The 24,820-nt window shown below is 41.1% G+C and overlaps 1 protein-coding gene across 2 annotated transcripts in view; it reads right to left on the bottom strand.

Annotated features, from left to right (window-relative positions):
* Window positions 1-24,820, bottom strand: part of CNTNAP2 (contactin associated protein 2) — a 2,269,257-nt gene that overhangs the window by 6,303 nt on the left and 2,238,134 nt on the right. For both annotated transcript variants that reach the window (XM_054495308.2, XM_063667934.1), the window contains one exon: window positions 4,897-4,977. In XM_054495308.2, the coding sequence (XP_054351283.2) occupies window positions 4,897-4,977 (81 nt within the window). The remainder of the gene's footprint in view (window positions 1-4,896; window positions 4,978-24,820) is intronic.

Here is a 24,820-nt window from a genome sequence, read left to right as displayed (position 1 = left end):
TTTAAAACACTTCTAAATAACGTTAAGCTGCAGAGAAAAATAATTCAGAGAAAAAAAAATGTAGGAAAATGTCACTTGACCAGAAGAAACATCAGTCAATTAGAAGGAGAGCCAGAAAGGACAGAGCATGGAATGAGCAGATAAGGATAGTACAATAGCTATTAGAAACCTGCACAGGGGTTTAAAGGGAAACATGATCAAAATGAGAGGGAAAAAATGAAACAAAGTGGAACTTGTAGAGATGAAACACACAATGTCTGAAATGAGCAGTGGCTCACGCCTGTAATCCCAGCACGTTGGGAGGCTGAGGCGGGCGGATTACTTGAGGTCAGGAGTTTTAAGACCAGCCTGGCCAACATGGTGAAACCCGGTCTTTTATACTAAAAGTACAAAAATCAGCCAGGCATGGTGGCACGCTCCTGTAATCCCAGCTACCCAAGAGGCTGAGGCATGAGAATCGCTTGAACCTGGGAGGCGGAGGCTGCAGTGAGCCAAGATTGTGCCGCTACACTCCAGCTTGTGTGACAGAGGGGGACTCTGTATGAAAAACAAAATACTGGATGAAATAATACAGAGTAGATAAAACAGAAGTAAATATAACTGAACTAAACACTCCAATTAAAAAGTAGAGACAGAGTGGATAAAAAAGATGCCTACTATATGATGTCTGCAGGACATGAACTTTAAATACAGGTCGAAGTAAAAGGGTGGGAAAAGATATGCAAACAATAATCATAAGCTGGAATAGCTACATTAATATGAGACAAAGGACAAGGTTGTTAGTAGAAATGAAAAACATTTCATAATGACAAAAGGGTGAATTCATCAAGAAGACAATGTTCCGAATGTGTATGAACCTAACAAGTACAAAATAAATGAAGCAAAAACTGGCAGAACTGGTAGGAGAATTAGACCAGTTTGCAATTATAGTTGGAGATTTTAACATTGTTCTGTCAGTAACTGATAGAACAATTGAACAGAAAATCAGCAAAAATTTAAAAGACCCGAACAATACGACTAACAAACATTACCTAATGATATTAGACCAGTCCTACACATCTGTCTTAAAATACAGGAGGAGAAAACACTACTCAAGAAAACTATGGAGCAATATTCTTTTTTTTTTTTTTTTTTTTTTTTTTGAGATGGAGTTTTGCTCTTGTTGCCCAGGCTGGAGTGCAATGGCACGATCTGGGCTTACTGTAATCTCAGCCTCCCAGGTACAAGCAATTCTCCTGTCTCAGCCTTCTGAGTAGCTGGGATTATAGGTGCCCGCCACTATGCCCAGCTAATTTTTATATTTTTAGTAGAGATGGAGTTTCACCGTGTTGGCCAGGCTGGTCCTGAACTCCTGACCTCAGGTAATCCACCTGCCTTGGCCTCCCAAAGTGCTGGGATTACAGGCGTAAGCCACTACACCTGGCCACGATATTCTTTTAAATAGAATTTTAGCAAATCAAACCCAGCAATATGTAAAAAAGATCATATATTATGATAATGTTAATCCTAGGAATGCAAGTTTGGTTTAACATTAAAAAATAAAGCAATATGATTTACCACATTAAGCAAATAAGGAGTAAAACAATATTATCATCTAAATAGATGCAGAAAAAGCATTTGGAAAACTTCCAATACCCATTCATCATAGTAAACTATGAGTAGAAGAAATTTTCTCAATCTGATAAAGGACATCTGTTGGAAACCTACAGCCAATATCCTATTTAATAGTGAAAGATCAAACACATTCCCCTAAAATAGGGAACAATGCAAAATTATCAAATCTCAATATTTATTCACTTTTGTACTGAAAATCCTACCCGGTGCAATGAAACAATAAAAGGATATAGACTGGAAAGAAACAAGTAAAAAAATCTCATTATTCGCGATAAAATGCTTGTCTAGGTAGGCAATTCTGAGGTATATACAAAAAAAGTTATTAGAACTAACAGCAAATTTAGCAAGGTCACAGAAGGTAAGGCTGATATAAAACATCAATTACACTTTTATATGCCAGAGAGAAACACTTAGAAAATGAAATTAATAAAATAGTAATAATTGCACAAATTTAAAAGCTGTTCAAGACTTCGCATTGAAAACCACAATACGTTGCTGAGAGAATCTGAAGAGACAAATAAACGTATAGATATACCATGTAAAGATAGAAATACTAAATATCGTTAAGATGTTCTAATGAACCCGTCTCGGTCTCTCAAAGTGCTGGAATTACAGGTGTGCCCCACTGCGCCTGGCCAGGATTACAGAACTTACATTGTTTATTTCAAGACTTAGTATAAAGATACAACAGGCTGGGAGCAATGGCTCACACCTGTAATCCTACCAGTTTTGCAGGCTGAGGTGGGTGGATCACAAGGTCAGGAGATCGAGACCATCCTGGCCAACATGGTGAAACCGTGTCTCTACTAAAAATACAAAAATTAGCTGTTCATGGTGGTGTATGCCTGTAATCCCAGCTACTCGGGAGGCTGAGGCAGAAGAATCGCTTGAACCAGGGAGTTGGAGGTTGCAATGAGCCGAGATCGCGCCACTGTACTCCAGCCTGGCAACAGAGCGAGACTCCCGTCTCAACAAAAAAAGATACAATAATAAAGCAAGCATGATATTGGCTAAGGAAAGATGTATAGACCAACAAAACAAAAAGCCCAGAAAATAGACACACACACACATATGGTCAGTTGCTTTAACTAAAGTGCCAAGAAAATTCAATTGAGGAAAAGTATAGTTTTTTTTTTTCTTTTTTCAACAAATGGTCTTGGAATAACTAGATATTCATTTGGAAAATACTGACTTTGACTCTTCTCTCACACCATTTATAAACATTAACTCGAAGTGATTAAAGACCTAATGGTAAATGATAAAGTGATACAACTTCTAGAAAAAGCTGAAAATCTTCAAAGCCTTTGGGTAGGCAGACTTTTTAGATAGGACAAACCAACCACAAACTATAAAAGATTGGGGCTGGGCGCAGTGGCTCACGCTTGTAATCCCAGCACTTTGGGAGGCTGAGGCGAGTGGATCACTTGAAGTCAGGAGTTGGAGACCAGCCTGGCCAACATGGTGCAATCCCGTCTCTACTAAAAATACAAAAATTAGCCAGGCATGGTGGCGCACGCCTGTAGTCCCAGCTGCTCAGGAGACTGAGGCAGGAGAATCGCTTGAACCCGGGAGGCAGAGATTGCAGTGAACTGAGATCACGCCACTGCACTCCTGCCTGGGCAACAGAAAGCGAGACTCTGTCTCAAAAAACATAAAATGAAATAAAAGTTATGGACTTGTTACACTTATAGACACGTATTATACTTCAATTAAGTTCATTTAAAAAAAAGCAAAAAACAGGATTGGGATCTTAATGGTAACAGGGATGTCAATATTGATCTACGCATGAGGCTCAGTGGCTATCCTAGGAGAGTCAAATTATGTAGCTGTCCGTGGTGAGAAGAAAACACTGGAATATTTTAGATGCTATAGCTTATTAACCTTCTGATACATTTTTAGTTTTTATTATTTTAATTGTGCAAATTTATGGGGTACATGAGAAAATTTGTTACACGTATATAAGGAATAGTGGTAAAGTCATAGTATTTAGGGGTTCATCAACCAAGTACAATACATTTTTGTTAGATATAGTCATCCTACCCTGCTAGCAAACCCTGAATTTGTTCCTTTTATCTTACTGTATGTTTGCACCCTGTAACCCACTTCTCTTCATTCTCCTTCCTCCTCCTGCTCAACTTTCCCAGTCTCTGTTATGTTTTTCTTTCTATCTCCATGTGTTTAAATCTTTTAACTCCTGTGTATCAGTGAGAACATGCAATATTTGTCTTTTTGTGCCTAGCTTATTTCACTTAAAATAATGACCTCCAGTGATTTTCTGATAATTTTTATTATGATAACTGAAATCAGACTGGCATTTTCCTTTTTTTTGAGACAGGGTCTCACTCTGTCACCCAGACTGGAGTACAGTGATGTGATCTCAGCTCACTGCAACCTCTGCCTCCCAGGCTCAAGCAATTCTCCTGTCTCAGCCTCCCGAGTAGCTGGGATTACAGGCATGCGCCACCACGCCTGGCTAACTTTTGTATTTTTAGAGATGGGGTTTCACCATGTTGGCCAGGCTGGTCTTGAACTCCTGACCTCAAATGATCCACCTGCCTCCCGAAGTGCTGGGATTACAGGTGTGAGCCACTGCACCCAGCATTCCTTTTCATTTTTTATAGTACACTATCCTGGACTATTTGGGATGTGAAAGGATAAGATTGAAAAAGATCAGAGGGGGATAAAGAAATGTCCTGGCTATGGTCACTACTACCTACTTAATTATTCTAAGTCTGTCCAGCTCGCCACTGCTATTTGTTTTTTACAAGCCAGCATTAAAAAGTAGCCAGGTTACATTTACTATCTTTCTTTCTTTCTTTTCTTTTTTTTTTTTTTTTGAGATGGAGTCGCACTCTGTTGCTTAGGCTGGAGTGCACTAGTGCGATCTCAGCTCACTGCAACCTCTGCCTCCCAGGTTCAAGAAATTCTCCTGCCTCAGTATCCCGAGTAGCTGGGACTACAGGCATGAGCCACCATGCCCAGCTAATTTTTGTATTTTTAGTAGATATGGGGTTTTGCCATGTTGGCTAGGCTGGTCTCGAATTCCTGATCTCAGGTGATCTGCCCACCTTGGCCTCCCAAAGTGCTAGGATAACAGAGGTGAGCCACTGTGCCCGGCTATATTTACTATATTTCTTCACATCATATGTCATAATCTTTAAACAGTAAAATGAATAATGTAAAAACCCAGAAAACATTTTTTCCTAGACTACTATGTTATTGACAACTATTACTTTCCATAGTTGAGTAGCCCCATATAAGCCTCCTCTAGACATCACCTACCTCCAATGATAGCCGAGTTTCTGTTGACTCCATTTCTTATAGCTTGGCCTTGTCCTGGATTATATGGAAAATCTGCACTGGCTGTATAGAAAGAAAGAAAGAGTCAAGTGTCAGAGTCAAGTATACTATTGATCCCAAATAATTTGATACCTATTTCTTCATGCAACTCTTCAACACTTCCTGTTTTCCCAAATGAAATCTCCATTTCAGATGGACCCGTCTTGCTATTGTCTCCCACAAGAATCACAACAGCCTCCATCCCTGTTCCTGCTGTTTCTCTTTGCACAAGGCCTAGGTAAACACGACTTCTCACTTGGAGCAATATTACAGAATCCTAGAGCTACCTGAGCTGGCCTGCTCTAGTTCCACAGACAGATGAGTTTATGCATTTGAATATGTTTCTTACATTTGGTTGAAATCTGCTTCCCATCCACTTTTAACCCCATGCACAACTGGTAGCATTCAATGTATTTGTAGATGAGCTTTTTATAGCTACAGTATTAAAAAGTTTAAAAAGGAATCATTCCTTTAAACTCGTATTTTTCATGGCTGTAATAAGACACTGGCACACTTCAGGAATTTGTAAGGGGGTAATAATTCAAAACAGTTGAGAAGACTACTAACTGCCTAGTGAATTTTCTATTTCTTTCCCTATTACAAACGATAAGAATCAGTTGTGTTAAATTTAGGTATTTCTCTAAGATAAAACAAATTTTAAGCCCAGTAAAGGTAAATAGATCCTGAAGTCCATCTGTAGGTCAGCAGACTATCTTCTGTCATCCATAGGACCTAATCCAACTTCAGAAACAATTCACATTTGTTGGTCTTCTGTTGGAGAAGTTAAGGTAAATCTTCCAACAGAAGCAGGTCACCTTAGTCTAAAGCAAGCTCTGGCTACTGGATGGCACCAGTTAAATGTAAAAAGAATTTAGAAGTACTTATTTGGTACAATGAAATGTGTACACACCAGGCAAATAGGTTTATGTTATGATTCAGGGAGAACATTGCTTCATACTCCGTTTTCTAACACTAATTTATTCCTAGGCTATGGACTTCCAAGATTATCTGGGATAATGATGAAAAGCAGGTAGGGCCCTTTTTCCTCCTCTTCTCTTGGAAATATGGCAACAAAAAAGGGAGATTCCAGATTCTTTCAACACATGTGATTTAATCCTTTCTCTTTTAGACTTGATATTCTTTTCGTGTGTGTGTGTGGGGCTGGTCGGGGGGGTGCGGGTGGCGGGGAAAGGGTCTCACTCTGTTGTCCAGGCTGGAGTGCAGTGGTGTGATCTTGGCTCACTACAACCGCTGCCTTTCAGGCTCAGGTGATTCTCCTGCCTCAGCCTCCCAAGTAGCTGGGATTACAGGCACCTGCCACCATGCCTGGCTAATTTTTGTATTTTTAGTAGAGGTGGGGATTCACCATGTTAGCCAGCCTGGTCTCAAACTCCTGACCTCAAGTTATCCACTCACCTTGGACTCCCAAAATGCTGCAATTACAGGCATGAGCCACTGCACCTGGCCAGACTTGATATTCTTGTTTAGGACCAGGAAAATTATACTTTTTAGATATATATATATATATATTCCAAATTTTCTCAACTATCAGTTGACTGAGTAAAAGCACAGACACTAAGAAAGCTACCAATGAAAGTGAACTTAACTCTTGAGTATTCAAGGATTTCATATTCCCCGTCTTTAACTGGGGGATGCAAAAGAGACCACTGACGGTTTTTGCTTGTTTTAACTGGCTCAATCTTTTTTTTTTTTTTTTTTTTTTAAAGATTTGATCTTGCTGTGTTGACCAGGCTAGAGTGCAGTGGCACAATCATGGCTCACTGCAGCCTGGACCTCCCAGGCTCAAGTGTTCCTCCTGCCTCAGACTCCTGAGTAGCTGGGACCACAGCCATGCACTATCATACCTGGCAAATTTTTTTATTTTCTGTAGAGATGGGATCTCCCTATGTTGCCCAAGCTGGTCTTGAATTCCTGGGCTCAAACGATCCTCCCGCCTTGGCCTTTCAAAATGCTGGGATTACAGGTGTGAGCCACCATGCCTGGCCAATTGGTCCAATCCTAAATCCAGTTAGCTAGGCAGGGAAATGGGGAGAGCCAACGCGTAGTATAGTGTAGTCAGCTACTTTCCCATCAGCTCACTTTCCCATTTCCCTTCAGGATTTTCTGGGGTAGGTAGCGTGGATTAATATTCTCAATCCCAAATGTCAGCCCAAGAATGCAAAGATATTTCATTTATTAGGCTTATCATCAGATATAAGATTAATCCTAAAATTATCCTATGGGAATAAAACTGGTTTATATAAAAACTTATAATAAAAACCTTGGCTTTCTTTTTTAAACCTGAATCTTCTCTTCAAATTTATTCATTCACTCATTCACTAAATCTTTATAGAATGCCTACTATATGTCAGACTTCATTCCAAGTGCTGAGGATACACAGTGAACAATAAAATAGACAAAATCAAATACAGAATAAAGTTCTTTAGCTAATGAGAACTTCCTGGTCCAACATGGTCTGTTTATTCCACGCATCCTTGAAGAGTTTGGTTTATATAGTCTTTAGATTGTATACTGAAGCATGGATGTGGTTTCAATTATGAACTTGTCCATTTACAGTAAATTGCCTGATAAGTCATGCCACCCATAAACCATAAGCACAGGAAGATTTGGTTATGAATGTATACCATTCCCTGGCATAAGCCACCCTTCAAAGACCAAAAGCTATTTTTCAGGAATGAAAACTTGCACCGTTATTGCCCATCTTTTCCAGACCTTTTGACATTATAATTACTCTTCTCTGGACACTATTTAGTCCACATCCTTCTAGAAAGTCACCAAGCTTATGAACAGTCTAGCTAAAATTAGAACCCAGGTATGGTTCATTCCAAAGTCAACAATCTTCTCTACCCTGCCTTTTGAAGGCTAGAAAGGGACAAGGAGTTGCAGGGTTGAGGAGGTCCCAGCTTGCAGACAGTTTGGCTTGGGTTGGGAGTATGGGAGGAGGAGCCCTTTTAGGTGATGAGGAATTAATTAGTTTCGTATTGGACATATTGAGTTGGAGGTGCTAATAAGGCAGCCAGGTGGAGATATTTACTAGATATTTGGATACTTTGTGAGTGAGTCATATTTCCTGTCTCCTTTTGATAAACGCAGAAATTTCCTGACCTCCTTTTTCTTTGTTTTCCCCTATCCCCTGCCCCGTCATGACCTTCTTTAAATAATATGTACCTTCAAAATATATTAAGTATAGTGATAAAAAATTACAATGGTAGGCCAGGCACAGTGGCTCACGCCTGTAATCGCGGCACTTTGGGAGGCCGAGGCAAGTGGATCATGAGGTCAAGAGATCGAGACCATCCTGGCCAACATGGTGAAACCCCGTCTCTACTAAAAATACAAAAATTAGCTGGGCATGATGGTGTGCACCTGTAGTCCCAGCTACTTGGGAGGCTGAGGCAAGAGAATCGCTTGAACCTGGGAAGCAGAGGTTGCAGTGAGCTGAGATCGTGCCACTGCATTCCAGCCTGGTGACAGAGCGAGACTGTCTCAACAAAAAAAAAAAAAAGAAAAAAAAAAATTAGCTGTGCATGTTGGCACGTGCCTGTAGTCCCAGCTACTCAGGAGGCTGAAGCAGGAGAATTGCTTGGACCTGGGAGGCTGAGGTTGTAGTGAGCCGAGGTTGCACCACTGCACTCCAGCCTGGCGACAGAGCGAGACTCCGTCTCAAAAATCAAAAAAAAAAAAAAAAATTACAATGGTAATCTGGTTCCCTTGAGGTTACCGATAAAAACAATAGCAGAACATATGGAGATAGTGGAAGGAGTTACCTGAGATGACGCAAGGAGAATGACAAGAGCTAGAGAGGAGCATTTAAAAATACTCCAGGATTGGTTTGGGTATAAATCTGAACTCTTTGACATAGGGAAGAAGGACTCCCTTGAGCTGGATTTCTCTCCTGCCCCTTCCTTCCTGGGGTCACTTTTCCAACTCAACATTCTAGGTATAGGTGATATGGACAGGAGGCAGGGAAATACTGGGTAGAAGACGGTGGAGTCCCTGGAAGGGTTCCACACACAAACCTGATCCCACAGCCCTAAATGAGAACTTCACAGCCCTGTTTTCCCACCCAAATGCTGCTTTTTCCAAAACCACCCTGGCCTGCCATGCCCCCCAATCCTGTAACCATAAAAACCCCAAGCTCCACTGGCAGAGGAGCAGAGCAGCATGGCAGAGGAGGGAAGAGAACAAGCGGCTGAACATCAAGAGGAGAAGCAGCATCTGAATGTTGAAGAGGTAACTGGACAGTTGGAAAGCAGTTTGGCTGAGGATGACTGAAGAGAATTATCTTCCCATTTCATCCCTTTCCAGCTCCCCATCCCACTGAGAGCCACCTCCATCACTCAATAAAACTGTGTGACCTGATTCTTCCTGGATGCCAGACAAGACCTAGGTACCAAGAGGGCAGGGGGTAAAAGGCTGTCACCCTGTCTCCAATGAGCTGGTTAACACTTAGCCATCCCCAGACAGTAACTGCTAAAACAGCATTAATTGTAACATACCCCTAGACGCTGCTGTGGGGCCGGAGACCAAAAGCGTTCACCCCAGCGGTGGCACCCACTTGCCTGTGTGCTCCCCCTCCCGCAAAAGGTTTGAGTGAGCTGCACCCCTGTTGCAAGTCCAGTGAAGGGGTCCAGGGAAGTCTCCCGTCTCACAGGAGTTCCTGATGCCTCCGGTTGACACACCTTTTGTCTTCCATATGGCACTCTGTCTGGACATCTGGTTTACTATCTTTTTCTTTGTCCATCAGATCTTACCACTTCCCTGAAAGTATCCTCAGCGACCTCAGATTAAGTGTGTGTCCCTTTTCTCAATGGGAATAATCTTAATTCTTGTGACTTCTTACATGACAGTCATCCTCTTAAAGTCAGAGACCAATCTTAATCATGTTTGCAGTTCCAGTGACTAATAATGCAGTAGCAAGGGCTAAATGGATGTTCATTGGCTGGCATAATTAAAATCAGTTGATTAAGAGGTATGTAAACATTGTGTAGCTTCTTCTGATAACAAAACCTTCTATGCAGGTAGAATTTTGAAAGTCAGATGCCTAGTCTCAACTAAATCCTTACAGTGAGGCAGGATTCTTATTCTTCCTAACAAAGGAGATGGACATATTGAATATAGAAAATATACTAATGACTCCTAGTCCACTGGACTTTGGTTATTGTTAGAAAACAATTTGTAGAAAACCCTCAGGTCAGGAATCCTTATACATTTCAAGGGCAAAATCTTTTGTTTGTTTAGTGTGAGCACTCCTATTTTCCTGGATTTATTTATGCTGTAAGCCTGGTTATCCTAATGCATGTGAGTGCTTACCCCCTTGAGGCAAAGCCATTTTATTCTGGTAATCAACACAATTGCTATTTTGATAGATACATTTTATTGCAACTATCCTTTCCCCTAGGAACCAACATCCTCTTGGAAATGCGCAGAGAAAAACGGAGACCAAGAAACATGACTGAGACATGGATGATAAAGCTCACCTATTCTACTGCTAACATCCATGTTCCCCTCACCCACCTTGCTGGGAGAGCTGAACAATTTTAGTGGTGTTGGAGTATCAAGGAACCTATACTTTGGGAAACATAGTGAGTAGGTCCAAATTTGGAGTGTTAATTTAAAATAGACTAGCTATAACATTCTCAAGAGCAGTCTTTCATCAAATAAGCACAGACTATATTCAACATACTTCTCTTCTGGATCCCCAAATGTCACTCCATGTTAACCACCAAAGCCTGGTGCCATTCCAGTCTGATTTAGAGTCTTATAAAAGCCCACATATTTCTGCATATTTCCCTTGCACGTGTCCTTCTTGTGTGTGATCATCCCTGTTCCTCTATTTGTAGACCATTTTTCCATTGCACCACTCAGAGATTAGCTCTCCTCCCCTCCTCCCCCCAGCACAGGCCAGGCAGGACATATTGCTGGAGGAACTGATGATGGGAGATTCTTCTCCCAGTAATGTACTTAGTAAACATCCTGGCTAAGGCTTTAGCGCCCACACACATATGCACTACTATGCTCCTCACCCAAGGAGAAGGCAGATATATTATCGGTCCTCAAACATATTCAGACATGGCTGCAGTCACACCTTAACACACAGATGCTCTTCCCTTCCACTGTCTTTGTCTCCCGTATGAGAAGCAGTCTGAGAGCTCACAACTGTACATTTTCCCTTCTTTCATTTTCCAGTTAAGAAAAACCCCCCAAAATAACAAACAAACGTACTTTGTAAGGGTAGTCATATGTTGGAACTGGGTGAGTAAAAGTATACTTTCGTTTTCCAAAAAAGAATATACAATATGACAGTTTCATTCCATGTCTAAAGGTGTTTCACCCTTCTCTCCACTACATTCCTGAAAGGCTTTGCTGTGACAGCAAGATGACCAAGGAGTGAGCACCTCTCACATCTGTGTGCTGGGCAGGGGTGCGGGTGATGTCCTTCCCTTGGCCGCTGGGGCAAGAGGGACTCTTTTTTTTTTTGAGACGGAGTCTCGCTGTGTCGCCCAGGCTGGAGTGCAGTGGTGCAGTCTTAGCTCACTGCAAGCTGCAGCTCCCGGGTTCATGTCATTCTCCTGCCTCAGCCTCCCGAGTAAGAGGACTCTTGAATGACAGTGACAAGTTCTGAACTCCAACATTAAACAACAAAGGCCACATAGATTGTTTAGATGCAATGACTGGTAAAGCTCTAAATTCTAAGATCATGTGAAATGAGTCATCATTTGGACTAGAGTTTCCTCAAACACAAAGCTTTCTAGGACCCAGTCCAACTCTGAATTCTATGACCATGGAGCAACTTTCAAAGGCAGTTGCAAAAATGGCAGAAAATCAAGTGGCTAGTTGTGGTAGAACTGGCCCAGAAGTGCTTTTCTTCCACTGTGGAGTCCAAAACATTTCGTGTTGATTTACGTGAAATTCAAATTTCGGGAACAAGCTGTTGAGGAAATAATAATAGCACTTCCTGCAAGTCAGGCCCTGTTCTCACTCCTTTTCATGCTAACTTATTTAATCCTCATGTGAGCCTTGACACATTCATCCAATTTTGGAAGGATAAAAACTTGTTTGAGGTCACATACCAGGAAATGGTGGAGCTAGTATTTGAACCCAGAAGTTGGCTCCAGAAACCATTCATTAAACACTCAGCTGAATTGTCTCTGATGAGAAGGCATCAGTCTTTACCAGCTCTATCAAATGACAACATCATCGTAGGGTCTTCAGGCAACCAACCAATTTAGCCCAACTGCTTTTTCTGTGGTTGGTGGGCTGTCTGGGGAAGCCAACGGAATCTAAAGGCTTCTGACTGTGTTTGCTTTTCTTCAGAAGCTGAGTGTGGAGACATTTTATCTGACAAAGGATAATTACACATGACGGCGGCGTCAGCTAAGCAACGTGTCAAGCTAAGAACTGAGGCCACGTTGCAGAAGCACAGAAATCCGACCTTCCCTTGGTGACACATACAGACCCCTGATGGGCCAAAGCAGCACGGAGAGAATGGCCCATTACCTTTACAGAAACACTCACGAAACCAGGAATCGTGCAAATTGTGCTTTAAAATATTATAACTTTTGATTCCATTTACAGAATATGAAAAAATTATAAAACAAGTTTCAGGGCAGATGCTTAAGTACTAGAAATTGATTTAAAAGACAGCTATAGGCCGGGTGCGATGGCTCACGCCTGTAATCCCAGCACTTTGGGAGGCCGAGGCGGGCAGATCATGAGGTCAGGAGATCGAGACCATCCTGGCTAACATGGGGAAACCCCATCTCTACTGAAAATACAAAAAATTAGCCAGGCATGGTAGCAGGTGCCTATAGTCCCAGCTACTCAGGAGGCTGAGGCAGGAGAATGGCATGAACCTGGGAGGTGGAGGTTGCAGTGAGCCAAGATTGCACCACTGCACTCCAGCCTGCACAACAGAGCGAGACTCCATCTCAAAAAAAAGAAAAAAAAAATTAGCTAGGCATGGTGGCACACGCCTGTAGTCTCAGCTACTTGAGAGGCTGAGGCAGGAGGATTGCTTGAACCCGGGAGGTTGGAGGCTGCAGTGAGCTGAAATCGTGCCACTGCACTCCAGCCTGGACAACAGAATGAGACGCCATTTCAAAAAAAAAAAAAAAAAAAAAAAAAAAAAATTGTAAGAACAGAATATTAAAAAGGGATTTGAATTATTTAGCCTATAATTTCTTGTCTGTCTTAGTGAGTAAGGGGAGAGTAAAGTTTTTTTTTTTCTTTTTTTTTTTTTTAAACTACAGAAGATAAATTGGATGGTTGTGGTTCTTATTTACTAAGTTTCAAAATATTTAGGCTCAGAAACCAATTGCAAACAAAACATATTGAAGTGCATATAAAAATAAATTGAAATATCTAATATAAAACCCCCCAAAATGAAAGGCTCTGGAAGCTTCAGGTTGTCATGTATCAGAGACAAAAAAATTAGATCATATCTGACATCTCCTAGAGAAAATATCTCCATGGAAACCACTGGAGTTTCAGCATCTAAAGTAATAATTTGAGACACTTCAACAAAACTGCTGCTATTAATTATAATTTAATTTAAATTGCAACATTATTTTTACAGTGGGTCTGGGCTAGATGAGGTATCTCTGCCTTTGTTCTTAGCTTCTTTGTTTTATTACATTTTATTCTCTCTTTTCAAATCTGAGTTATATAGCGGAAAATGATTGTTTTTCTTAAATAATGTTTTTAGCCATTCACTATTGATATTTCTGAAACAGATATGAAAACAAATGGTTATCGACTAAGATGCTGAAGATATAAGGGACATTGTTTTATTTTAAAAGAGGATCCCTGCTAATCACATTTTTGGGAGGGAGTGATTTCTCAAAGCAGGTTTTTCTGTAGGCAGAGCATTACGTGGCATGTACTGACATGTCCTGAGTTTCACATTTCTCTCTCTACCCTTCACCTCCTAGTTTCAAAAAAAAAAACTAGCCAGCCAGCATTTCCAATTTCAAATAGGGGAAGGTGATTGTGACTTTTTGGCTCCTGACTTGAAAAGTTAAACAAGCCTTACATTTCCAGCTTCTTAAAGGAGTGAGAAAGTGGCAGCTGCTTTCATGATTGTCCAAGATCCAGTGACCAAAAGAGGTTGAGTGAAGAGAGACAGAATAAACAAATTTGTCATCATCGGCTATATGTTATGATTGTTTAAACCAACTTTTATATGAAAGGACTGAGTGGGCAATTGATTCCATCGTACTCCCTCTTTCCATCAGTCACTTATTTAATTTCTGAATTGTCTCAATTGCCTTTCAGGAAAAAGATTTCTTCATGCTCTCAGAGTAGGCTGACATTGCACTCTTTTGTCTGATTAACGATAAAGAGGTATTTTAATTGAAAATAGCTCATTAGGCCGGGCGCGGTGGCTCACGCCTGTAATCCCAGCACTTTGCGAGGCCGAGGTGGGCGGATCACAAGGTCAGGAGATCGAGACCATCCTGGCTAACACGGTGAAACCCCATCGCTACTAAAAATACAAAGTTAGCCAGGTGTGGTGGTGGGCGCCTGTAGTCCCAGCTACTCGGGAGGCTGAGGCAGGAGAATGGCGTGAACCTGGGAGGCGGAGCTTGCACTGAGCCAAGATCGTGCCACTGCACTCCATACAAAGCTAGACTCTGTCTCAAAAAAAAAAAAAAAAATTCCAGTCCTAATGTTTAGCTATAATTGTTTATAAATCAATGGTCAAAGTTACTATAAAATATTGTAGAGTATTGATTGTGACAGCTGGCCTTTATAGATTCTGTAGTTCCACAACCTCTCTACAGCTGAGGAGGCAAAAATGCAGAATGGATGATAATTAGGTTAAAGCCACATGGTTGGTGGGTGCCAGAGTTGCTGCTACAAGGACGAGGTGTTTCAACTCCTCATTCAGGACTCTCTCATGTATCTTACTGTAGTTCTCAGGGTGAACCTTGAAAGTCTGGATCAGAGAGCCTCACTGTCAGGAGCAGCCATCCAGCTGGCCCTCCATATCCATGGGTTCCCCAACCGTGGATTCAACCAAACTCGGATCAAAAATATTCAGGAAAAAAAGTTTCAGCTGTACTGAACATGTACAGATATTTTTTTCTTGTCATTATTCCCTAAACAATCCAGCATAACAAATCTTTTTTTTTTTTGGAGATGGAGTCTCACTCTGTTGCCCAGGCTGGAGTGTAGTGGCGCAATCTCAGCTCACTGCAACCTCCGCTTCCCGGGTTCAAGTGATCCTCCTGCCTCAGCCTCCTGAGTAGCTGAAGTTACAGGCATGTGCCACCATGCCCGGCTAATTTTTGTATTTTTAGTAGAGATGGGGTTTCACCATGTTGGTTAGGCTGGTCTCGAACTCCTGACCTCGTGATCTGCTTGCCTCAGCCTCCCAAAGTGCTGGGATTACAGGCGTGAGCCACTGTGCCTGGCCAACAACTCTTTACATAGCATTTATGTTGTATTAAGTATTATAAGTAATCTAGAGACAATTTAAAGTATATGGGAGGGTGTGTGTAGGTTATATGTAGGTATTTACCACACTATTTGCTATCAGAAACTTGAGCATCTGTGGATTTGGGTGTCTTTGGGGGTCCTGGAACCAATCTCCTGTAAACGCTGGGGCAGGACTGGACCACTCGGTTAACAGTGCCGTACGGCTCTTTGTTGAGGTTTGTCGCGGCTTTTTTTCCTTTCTGCTGCAGGGAGTTTATGAATTCATGCTGATGTTAACAGGAGTGCAAGAAGGAAGAAGCCCCAAATCTGGGGGAATATAAATTCGAGAAGTGCCATTTAAACCCCGGTCTAAGGGAAAACACTGTTTCTCCTGCTGCACAGTTTCCAGAATGCGCGTGGCGGTAGCAGGGTTCCCCGGAAGGGGCTGTCACTTCCTATGCACGCAGGGCTCTGAATGTCAGGGACAAAAGGCTCTGCACTTGTGTAACTGGTGGGTTCTTTGGCCTTGAAAAAGTTGCTGAACCTCCTTAGGCTTTTTCTTCTCCTTCTATCTCAGTCTGAGATGCCTTTGGGGGAGAGCACTCTGATTCAGAGCTTTCAAACATTAAGGGGCATACAGATGCCCTGAGCTCTGGTAAAAATGCTGCTTCTGCCTGAGTTGGTCTTGGGTGGGGGACCTGGGCATCTGTATTTCTAATAGGCTCCCAGAGTGCTTGAATACCTGCCTCACTTCCAGTTGCAGAAATTTAATGTAGACCATTGGTGACTCAGGTCTCCAGCTGCTTGTGTGTGTGTGTGTGTGTGCGCGCGCTTGTGTGCGTTTTAATTTAATGCAGTGTCTGAGAGGGAACTGAAATAATTCCTTCTGAGAACCTTGTCCTTTTTCCCTTGGCCGAATCATTTGTGTGAATTTAATGATTTGCCTGCCAGAATGCCCCACAGTTCGACTCCGTTAGTTCTATTTCTTTTTAGTGTTGTGAAAGCAGTAATAGGAACACTGTGTTAATTTCAGAGAGAATTCTTTACTATTTTGAATGTTGGAGGGGGGAGTTTATTACAGTTTAGGAAAAAACAGCCAAAGAGTTTAATAAATGGTTATCTTAGTATGACCTTGGATACCTTTCCTGGTTCAAAGCAAAAATACAAGTTGAATCTCTAAAGCAAGTGTATCAGGGAGGAAAAATATTGGAATGTTGGCATTTAGGTTCTTGATGCTATGGATGCATTTAAAGGCATATATGAGAGAGAACAGATGCATTTTTAAATTTTCTTTTTAGAGACAGGGTCTTGCTATGTTGCTCAGGCCGATCTTGAACTCCTGAACTCATGTAGCTGGGACTATAGGCACGTGCCACTGCGCCTGGCTACACATATTTTTTAAAATACTGTACCGTGGATTTTTTTGAAGTTTATGGATTTGTTTTTTGAAAAAACATTCTTACTGCTGGTTCTACTGCTGCATGGGTGCAATGCGGGACACAGCCAGATTAGGGTGGAAAGCCTGAAGCCATATGGGCATATTATGGTATGTCAGATGGCCTCGGTGACTGCCTCTGGCTTTATGGAATGCTGTGTCTCAGATATGGGTGCTCACCAAGTTTTGTGAACACACCTGCTATACAGGAGTCTCAGCTAAGCGAACTTGTGGTTTTATTAGCAAAGCAGTATTAGCAAGAATTGGTTGTTTGCTGAGTCACAGAAACAGCCGCAGTTTCTAGGGAGAAGGTGGCTGAGAAAGTTATGATAGTTAAAAGAGGAAAACAACCAACTATAGTAAGTCAAAAAGGGATATTTTAAGGACATTCTCCGATGTATTTCACCTTTCCTCTTAGGCAGTGGTCAGGGATTCACACAATTCATAAGATGAAAGTCTTCAGGAGACCCTGGATCTATTGTCTTCGGACTTCTGCAGAGAAACACATCTCCTGGGCATTATGCAATTATCAGTAAGGGCTTTGGACTTCCACAATGCATGGCTTGGGAGCTCGGTGAAAATAACATTTTATCACCTTAAGTCTACTCAAGAGATGCACTTCGTCATTTGTGAGAATACTTAGGCACATTTTAGGAATCAAGCAAGGATGAAGGGACTCCTTTTATTCTCCCTCTGTGGAAGTTTCCAGTAAATTCAAAGGCCATACTTTGGCTGTGGATGGACCCTTTGGAAATGCCTGAATATTACTGATTTGCTTTTATTGTCATCCTGTGTCTTTCAAAGGAGTTCAGTGAATAATAAAAAGCATTTAAAAATGTTTAATCTTCTGCTGGAACCTCTGTATCTCAACTTGCAGAAGATGCTGTTTTCAGCTTTACACGATGAATGTGCTTCTGTGCTCTGTGGACCAGTTCTGCCAATAGGCATGGGATGTTTGTGTTGTAACTGCTATTTCATCAAAATGTGAGCTTGATCGTTTTTATTCTTACGTTTTCAGAAACTAGTATAATACATAGATGAGGAGCGTTGCCGAGAACATGATGGAGTCACCCAGACCACAGACAGCTGACTAGATTCTGGCTCCACTGTGCGGTTAGAAGCAGGGCATGGGCAAACCTAAAGTGCTTTTAAAAATTAATTCTACACATATTTTAAGTCTTTTATGAATGCCCAGTTGGGCTCTTGGTTTTGAAATACTCTTTTCAGTTGCATTAGCACAAGAGAAATTTATAATTCCAATCCCAAGACAATGTATTTTCTTCCAAGAAGGCTGACTTCAGAGAACTGAATATAAAAGCCCCATGCTAAATATGCTTCCATTGTTGGCTAAACTGTTCTCTTCTTGAGTTAACCTGAGATCTCACTAGACAACTAGTTTTGCTTCTTGACAGGTGAAATGGCAAATGGCCATCAAGGAGAAACTGATGAAACAAATTATCCTTAGTTATTAAAGCTTCCTGATGGTTTCCCACACCATTCCTCCGTGGTGCCGGCTCACATCATTATAAAGATAGCGTGATAAAGTCCTGGCATGAGCCTTGTGGCTCTGTCACAGTTCTTCTCATTCATGTCAACGGAGTGTGAAAAAATATTTAATTGGCTCTAGCAGCCTTGGGGATGATTTATTCCCTATCAAAAAGGGGAAAGTGGAACAAGAAAAAGCAAAGTTGTATTTAGTAGCAGGGATTTCACCAACACGTATGCAAATTACATATCCTTCCAGACTTCTGCATTATATTTAAAGGGTGATAGAAAATAGTAAGACAGTTCAGAATAAAGAAATGGAATTATATGTTTTACTCCAAAATTTTCATTGAGAGGAAGGAGTAGTGGGAAAAAAAATCACTGAATCTGAAATATATGCATTTTCCACTTGATAATGCTATTCTCTGCATACTTTAGAGCAAGGTGCTATAAACTCAGTCCCCATTGCTTCACAATCCTGATGCACACCAGGAATCCTTTGGGATGGGGACCAGGCATCGGGATTTGTGAAAAGCTCCCCAGGTGACTGATGTGCAGCCAGGGTTGTGCACAGCACCTCTGTGGCCACCCATTCAGTGTTTGTTTGCTGAGGGAATGAATACATTTATTTTCTCTGAGCTGCATTTTCCTTATCTTTAAAATGTGGCTGATAATGTTCACTTTGCCTACCACATGTGGCCATTCCAGGATAAAACAAAATCGTGCATTGAAAGCATTTCAACAATTAAAATAGTTTATAAATTTATCACTACTTTTATCTGTATCCTTTCCAGTTTTCTAAAAGTTAAAATTCCCAGGTCAATGACTGAAAATCATTTTAGCATGTTTAAAGGGGAATTTCCAAAGCAATTAATCTTATTCTCTATGTTTAAAATAACTGTACCCCACATTCATATAGATATTTATGTACAATTACATTTCAACATAAAGCTGATTTTAATTGTTTAAAAGTCTTTCAGCATTTCTCTCAGAAACAAACTCAACAGCAGAATTAGGAATCTGCATCAGTCTTTAGAATTTCTGAATAGTCTATGCAGAGCACGTGGAATCAGACAAAGATCTCAAAGGAGTGAAGCAATTTATCATGTATTAGTTATTGGTATTTACACAGTGACTTTCCTCTGCAAAGCATGTGGTGATGGGTTAAAAACCTCATCAGGATAATGCTTCTGCAAATGTAGAGATCAGAGCAAGGACGTAAGGTGCTGATTGGCCAGCAGAGGTGGAACTAACATTTCCAGGTGGTGACTGGCAGAGATTCCCCTGGGAGAATTCACACCTGGGAATTCTGACAATTGTCTTTTTAAATGAGGCAGTACAAGAAGCGATGGCGGATAATTTAGAGGGTGTTGTGCTCCTCTGAGTGCCTCCATAGCTGAGTGATATGGTGCTGTAACAGATGCATGATATTGAAGAATACTCAAAAATGCGGTACAGTAGGAAGCATCTGATTGGGGGATCGCTGGGGGTAAGGAAAGACACACAAGTCAAGGCATAACACTGAGCTCAACTCGCCTCCATTTTCATGGGCTACTCCTAGCATTCCTGTAGCACGAGCATGAGGCAAAAATGAATACTGTGACTTGCTGGAGTCTGGTTCTGCCATCAACAGAGAAGTCACCATGGCAACATGTACAACCGTGTTGCCCCGCACTTAGCCAGCCCCACGTGACACAGGCTAACAGCTGCAAGGATTTCCAGGCATAGACCCCGGAAAATGCACCTTTGAATGCCACGCCAGGTGGGGTGGGGGTCAGAGGGTGGACAGCCCAGGGAGAAGAACGGGACAGAGTCCTACCTCCCTGGGGTTCAAAATCTATCGTAGGGGATGAAGGGAAAGAAAGGTAGAGGAAAATTAGGAATGAAAGAAATTCGCAGCAGGGGAAAAAACAATGACCTTAGAAAGAGTTCCAAAGCTGGATGTTTGTGCCGGTTTTGCTTTTTTATCACTGGAGTTTCAGAGAGTTAAGTGATCCTGGTTAAGACAGAACAGAAGCCTGTGAATAAAAACAGCCCCTGACACGGCCAGGCCTGTGGAGCCACTAGAAAGCAGCCCGTCTACACCGAGGATGGCCTATGAGGTGTTCGATGCTGAAGGGGAATCCAACCCTGCTGCCAGTCATGTTTAGCCACTTAAGTGACGTTTTGCTCTTCGATTATTTCTTCATCATGTCTAATCCTTGACAGAGCGCACCCCCAACTGCTTTTCAAAACACAAGCCTGCCAAGTCTATTCTCTCAGTGATGTGGGAAGGCTTTGGCAACTTACGCCAGTCTCTAAGTTCTTTTCAGGTCCCTTAGCAAAAAGTCTAGTGCAAGCCATTGGTGTCAATTACATCTGGAGGGTGCAGTCCTGGAGGCGGGGCTGGGGCAGCGGAGGTGTGGTCAGAAGAGAGAGCGTGGCTGGAGCTCAAGATTTGTTGACTTCGGTTCACATTCTTATAAGATGATGATACACACACCCCACCAAGAAGGAAAATAAGACAGTCAAACATTCAGATTACAAAGTTAGAGACCAGCAAATATAAATTAAAAAAGACGTGATGGTAGAAAGAATTGATAAATAAGTCCAAGAGGTGGTTCTTTGAGAAAAGAAAAAAAAAGCCATATAATCTAATCAATTGCGGGGGTGGGGGGAAGATAAAAACATTCAATATAAAAAACATGAAAAAGGGAATGGAAATGAAATTATTAAAAAGTTTGTTTTGTTCAACTCCACAGTAATGAGTTTGCAAACCTAGGTTAAATGCATGAATTTCTAGAAAAATATAACAGGTATTGTCCTAGATGAGAAAGAAAATCTAATTAGACAGATTATCATAAAATAACTTGAGAGAGTTATCAAAGATCTGCTCCCACAAGAAGCAGTGGGCTCAAGTGGTTTTCCAGGGGCAATCTATGAAATCTACCAGAGGCAGTGCCTCAAGGCTGCTTATCTCCTTGCCACTCCCAGTGTGTTCCAGGGACCCGCAGCATCAGCAGCACCTGGGAGCTTGTTGGAAATGCAGAATCTCAAATCCCATGTCTGACCAGATGAATTTGCATTTGCTAATTTCCCCCAGGTGATTCTAAGCACATTAAAATCTGGATGACACTTATTTGAATCATTTCGAAACTTGGAGAGAGATGGAGAAGACCTGCATGGTGTAACTGGGCGTCGCAAGGTAATGCTTATACATAAACCTTAATCCCAGTAAAAATTTTAAACAATTCCAATAAAATGATTGAAATTCTTAAATCCACATGGGAAAAGCAAATCTGCAAGGATGAATAGGAAAATTCCGGAAAAAAAAACCCAGAAAAAAAGGGAAATTAGCTCTATGAGCCACTAAATGTGATAATAAAAGCTCAACTGTAAGTACTGCAGTTTGCTCCCATGTCACGAGGCATCATATCAATGTAATAGACCAGAGAGTCCAGTAGGGACTCAGAAATGAAGGGAATTTAGAAGATGATGGAGCCTCAACCAATGGGGCTAGAACAGTGGGCCATTTGGGAAAATGGGAAAAAATAAAGTGAGATTTTTACCTTCTACCTTCCACCCAAATAAATTTCCAGGGAAGAAAATATGTAGAACTTACAAATAAAACCCAAAATTATTATAAAAAACATGGAATAATTTTAAAAATAAGTTCTAAATGGAGAAGGTATGTCACAAAACCCAAAAACCATAAAACACTTTACATTTCACCATGTAAAATTTAGAAACTGTTACGTGGAAAAAAAAATCCGATAAATTCAAAAAAATTGAGATGAAACAAGGAAAACATTCAAAGATGTATTAAAATACTAATTTACTTAATATATTAAGAATACTTATAAATCAATAGGAAAGAATATAAAGATATAAATAATTATTGGAGCAAAGAATATAAAGAGGGAGTTCATGGAAAAATAAATATAAATGATACATAAACATATGCAAAGGTACTTAACCCAACTCATAATTAATGAAATACAAACTATAACAAAATTTTATTTTTCATATAGAACAGCCACATTTAAAAGAATAATATGATGCACTGTTTTGATGAGGATGTGGGGAAAAGGTATTCATAGATTGCTGGACTGTCAATCGGATTATATCATTAGAGGATGGTTTGTAGTAGTATCAAAATTAAAAACACACATATCCTTTGACTCAACAAAATCACGGGTACAATGTGATTTTCTGTGAAAACACTGTAGAACAAAAGGTAGGATACAACTAAAATGACCAATAAAAAATAGGTAAGACTAATATCATAGTTGATTTGAGATACATAAATGCGCTTGGTGTTTTTGCAGGAAAAGTAGAATTTGGAACTTTGCAGGAAAATGCACATTAGCAAGCAGGGGATGATAGTTTTTCTTTACACGATTAAGTGTGAACTGTGTTGGTGACTGAAGAGGGAAAAAGACAAATAACATAATAAAAAGATTGAGTGTAAGAGATAAAAATGCATTAATCATGCAGTCTTAGCATAAGGAGAGAAAAGGGATCTGCTCAGAAATAATTAAGATGTAATTATAAGAGCTGGAATGATTACTTTTAAGTGCTTGCAGGTGGTAAAGAAAACCAATGATCAGCTTGTAGTTAGGAAGAAAACGGAATAGATATATGTAATTTTAAAATGTTCTTTATATCCATAACTCTTTGCACATGAAGATATAAAAATATTTTATGGCCAGATGATAGAAAGGAAACGTGGAATATAGACAGAAATCAACTTAGAAGTCATAACGATGGAGGTAAAAGGTCTTCAGAAACCAAAACGATGGAGGTAAGAGGTCTTCAGAAACCAATGTGTGGCCAGTGGTAAAGTGTCCGATGTGGTGATGGGAAGCCTGAGTTCCCAGCTCAGTGCTGGGTATACTCGAGTCTAATGGGGGTATGGGGTTGTTACACTGAGTGATCCCAAGTGCCAAGTTCCATCTAGTTCCTAATATATCTGGGAGAAGACCCACGTGCTTAAGAGGGCTGGTTTTTCAGCCACTCTGCCAACCTGAGTGTATCCACTGGACCAGCTTGGCAGTGGATTTTCAACCCTAGATTCTTGACAATCCTGGTGTTGGTTCTGGGGGAGGTGGAGAATTGGGTGTTAACTCCCTTCCCTCCACTCCTGCTTCTGGATTTTCCATCTCCTACCCACTTCCCTGTCAGAGGAGCTGTGAGAATTCCTGGTCAAGGACCTCCCAGTATCAGATGCAGGTTAGCGTTAGGGCAGAGAACCAGATAACTTAAGGTTACAGTGGATGCTGTGAATTCACTTGCTAGCAACTTACAGAAGGACTCCCAGGTCTTTTCTGGGGTGAGATGCACCACATCATATACCATGCAAACTTTGCTGAGAATCTAGCCTGGACCTACTAGAAGTCCTTTAAAATAACTAGCTGTGGCCAGGCGCAGTGGCTAATGCCTGTAATCCCAGCACTTTGGGAGGCTGAGGTGGGCAGAGCAGGAGGTCAAGAGAGCGAGACCATCCTGGCCAACATGGTGAAACCCCATCTCTACTAAAAATACAAAAATTAGCTGGGTGTGGTGGTGCGTGCCTGTAGTCCCAGCTACTCGGGAGGCTGAGGCAGGAGAATTGCTTGAACCCCGGAGGTGGAGGTTGCAGTGAGCAGAGATCACGCCACTGCACTCCAGCCTGGTGACAGAGCGAGACTCCGTCTCAAATAATAATAATAATAACAACAACAACAACTAGCTGCAATCTTTACAACTAGAGGATCCCTTAGGAAATGAAACTTTACATCTTAAAATGCTTCATCTATTTTAATGATATTTTAAAGAAGATCTTAGGATGTGGCTTTTGGTCTGACGTATTCTGTATCAAATATCATGAATGTGATACAACACTCTAAGGCTTAACACAAACGCCTTTTAAAACAGCTTGGTGTGCAGTCTGGAGTTGCTCCTTAGTGCAGAAATTTATGGGATCAGACTCTTGGATTTATTTTTTCTGGTGTTTGTTTTGTTTTTGTATTTTACAGAATGTGCACTGCCATCTGTGGCTGTCGTCCTGCTGGCAGATCCTTTTCATTCCAAGCAAATAAGATTCCCTAAATTAGACAAAAAGGAAAAAACACAACAGAGTCCATAATTCTGAGAGGTAAATCACGGCAATTGCCTGGCGTTCTGTGACCTTTAAATAAACCTTAACTCAGGGCTGGGGGTTACTTTTTCTACCTTGTAACTACTGTTCTAAAAATATTCCTAAGGACCATATAATGGTTTAGAAACAGGCTGTACTTATTATCAAAGAGGGAAATAACTAGAAGAAAAAAAGATTGGATGTTTTCAATAGAGCAGAATTGTTTTAAATCAAGTCAACTTAAATCATAATGTATAAGTCTTTTGTTTACCTCATCCCCCTATAAAAATGTGTTCTTAAAGCCCCATGCTAGGCCCTAGCGCTTGGGGTGATCTTTCTCTACTGCCCAGTGTTTCCCAAACTGCAATCATGTGAAAATCACCTTCACATTTTTCTTGACATATACT

Source organism: Pongo pygmaeus, chromosome 6 (assembly GCF_028885625.2).
Source record: "Pongo pygmaeus isolate AG05252 chromosome 6, NHGRI_mPonPyg2-v2.0_pri, whole genome shotgun sequence".
NCBI lineage: Eukaryota > Metazoa > Chordata > Mammalia > Primates > Hominidae > Pongo > Pongo pygmaeus.
Note: the sequence above shows the minus strand (reverse complement) of the source record. Positions and strands in the feature narration are given on the sequence as shown.